The 1409-nt window shown below is 71.3% G+C and overlaps 1 protein-coding gene across 1 annotated transcript in view; it reads right to left on the reverse strand.

Moving 5' to 3' along the window:
- The window catches only part of RTN4RL2 (reticulon 4 receptor like 2), a 21443-nt gene that overhangs the window by 18235 nt on the left and 1799 nt on the right, over nucleotides 1-1409 (reverse strand). Inside the window, exons 2-3 of the mRNA XM_015629651.1 lie at nucleotides 968-1409; nucleotides 1-585 (exon numbers count right to left, since the gene is read on the reverse strand). Of these exons, the coding sequence (XP_015485137.1) occupies nucleotides 1-585; nucleotides 968-1409 (1027 nt within the window). The remainder of the gene's footprint in view (nucleotides 586-967) is intronic.

The raw sequence follows: 1409 nt of genomic DNA on the forward strand, positions 1-1409 counted from the left end.
CCGCAGGTCGTGGGGGGGCAGCCCGTCGCGGTAGAAGGCGGAGGGCGGTGCGGCCGGGAGGGTCCCGGGGCGACCCAGCGCCCGCCCCGGGGTGCCCATCACCGCCACCCCGTTGCCACCGCCGCCGTTGCCATCTTCCATCTCCTCCTCGTCGTCGTCGTCCTCGGGGCAGGCGTCGAAGTCTCGGGGGCGGAGGTGGCGCAGGTCGGTGCCGCGGCGGTGCGGAGGGCTGGCGCACGGCACCGGGGAGCTGGAGACACGCGTGCGGCGGAACCAGGCCCACAGCGGGCGCGCACGGCAGTCGCAGGCCCAGGGGTTGGCGTTGAGGCGCAGGAACTGAAGCGAGGGCAGGGCAGCCAGCGGGTCCCCGGGCAGGGCCACCAGGCTGTTGTTGAACAGGTAGAGGATGGTGAGACGCGCCAGCCCCCCGAAGGCGCGGCGGTGGATGGCTGCCAGCCGGTTGGCGTGCAGCAGCAGGCGGTCCAGGCTCGACAGCCCCCGGAAGACGCCCTCCGACAGCGCCCGCAGCCGGTTGCCGTGCAGGAAGAGGTGGCTCAGGTTAGCCAGGTCGGCAAAGAGGTCGTCCTGCGAGGAATGGGAGAGGGGTGGGTGTGGGGTGGGGGCCCACCCGGGCGCTGTTCTGTGGCCCTGCCTGGTGGGCATCACCTGGACAGCCACTGCTGTGGGCCCCGCAGAGCCCTGCTATAGGTCCTAGTCCTGCCAGCATCACCCGTCACCCCCTCCCGTGTCCCTACTCCACGAGCATCATGCAGCACTGCCATGCCTGTGTCACCCACGGTCCTGACCCACGGCCATCACCCTGCTCCCTCAGCATCTCCTGCCCCGCATTCCGGCCCCATCGGTATCACCCTGTCCCACATCCTGTCTCCATGGGGTGTCACCCATCACCCTGCCCGGTCCCACCTCTGTGCCCTGAAGGCATCACCCACCACCCCAGCTCACCCACCTGGAGGTAGAGCAGCCCGTTCTCCTGCAGGTAGAGGTACTGGAGGCTGCGGAGGCCGCGGAAGATGCCGCTGGGCAGGCTGGCCAGCCGGCACCGGTACAGGTGCAGGGCCTGGAGGCGGTGGAGGCCGTGGAAGGTGTCGGGGGCCAGGACGCGGAGGTGCGGGTTGTCACCCAGGTCGAGCTCCTCCAGGGCGGGCAGGTGGCGGAAGGTGCCCGGCTGGATGGAGGAGATGTTGTTGGAGTAGAGCCAGAGGGTGACGGTGCTGGGCCCGAAGGTGCCCGCCCGCAGCGCCCCGATGACGTTGTTCTGCAGGAAGAGGCGGCGGGCGCCGGGCGGGAGCCCCGCGGGCACCGAGGTGAAGTTGTTGGCCTGGCAGCTGACGGTGGGCGGCGAGACGTAGCAGGTGCAGAGCGCGGGGCAGGCGGGAGCCCCGCCGGGC

Source organism: Parus major, chromosome 5 (assembly GCF_001522545.3).
Source record: "Parus major isolate Abel chromosome 5, Parus_major1.1, whole genome shotgun sequence".
NCBI classification, from domain to species: Eukaryota; Metazoa; Chordata; class Aves; order Passeriformes; family Paridae; genus Parus; species Parus major.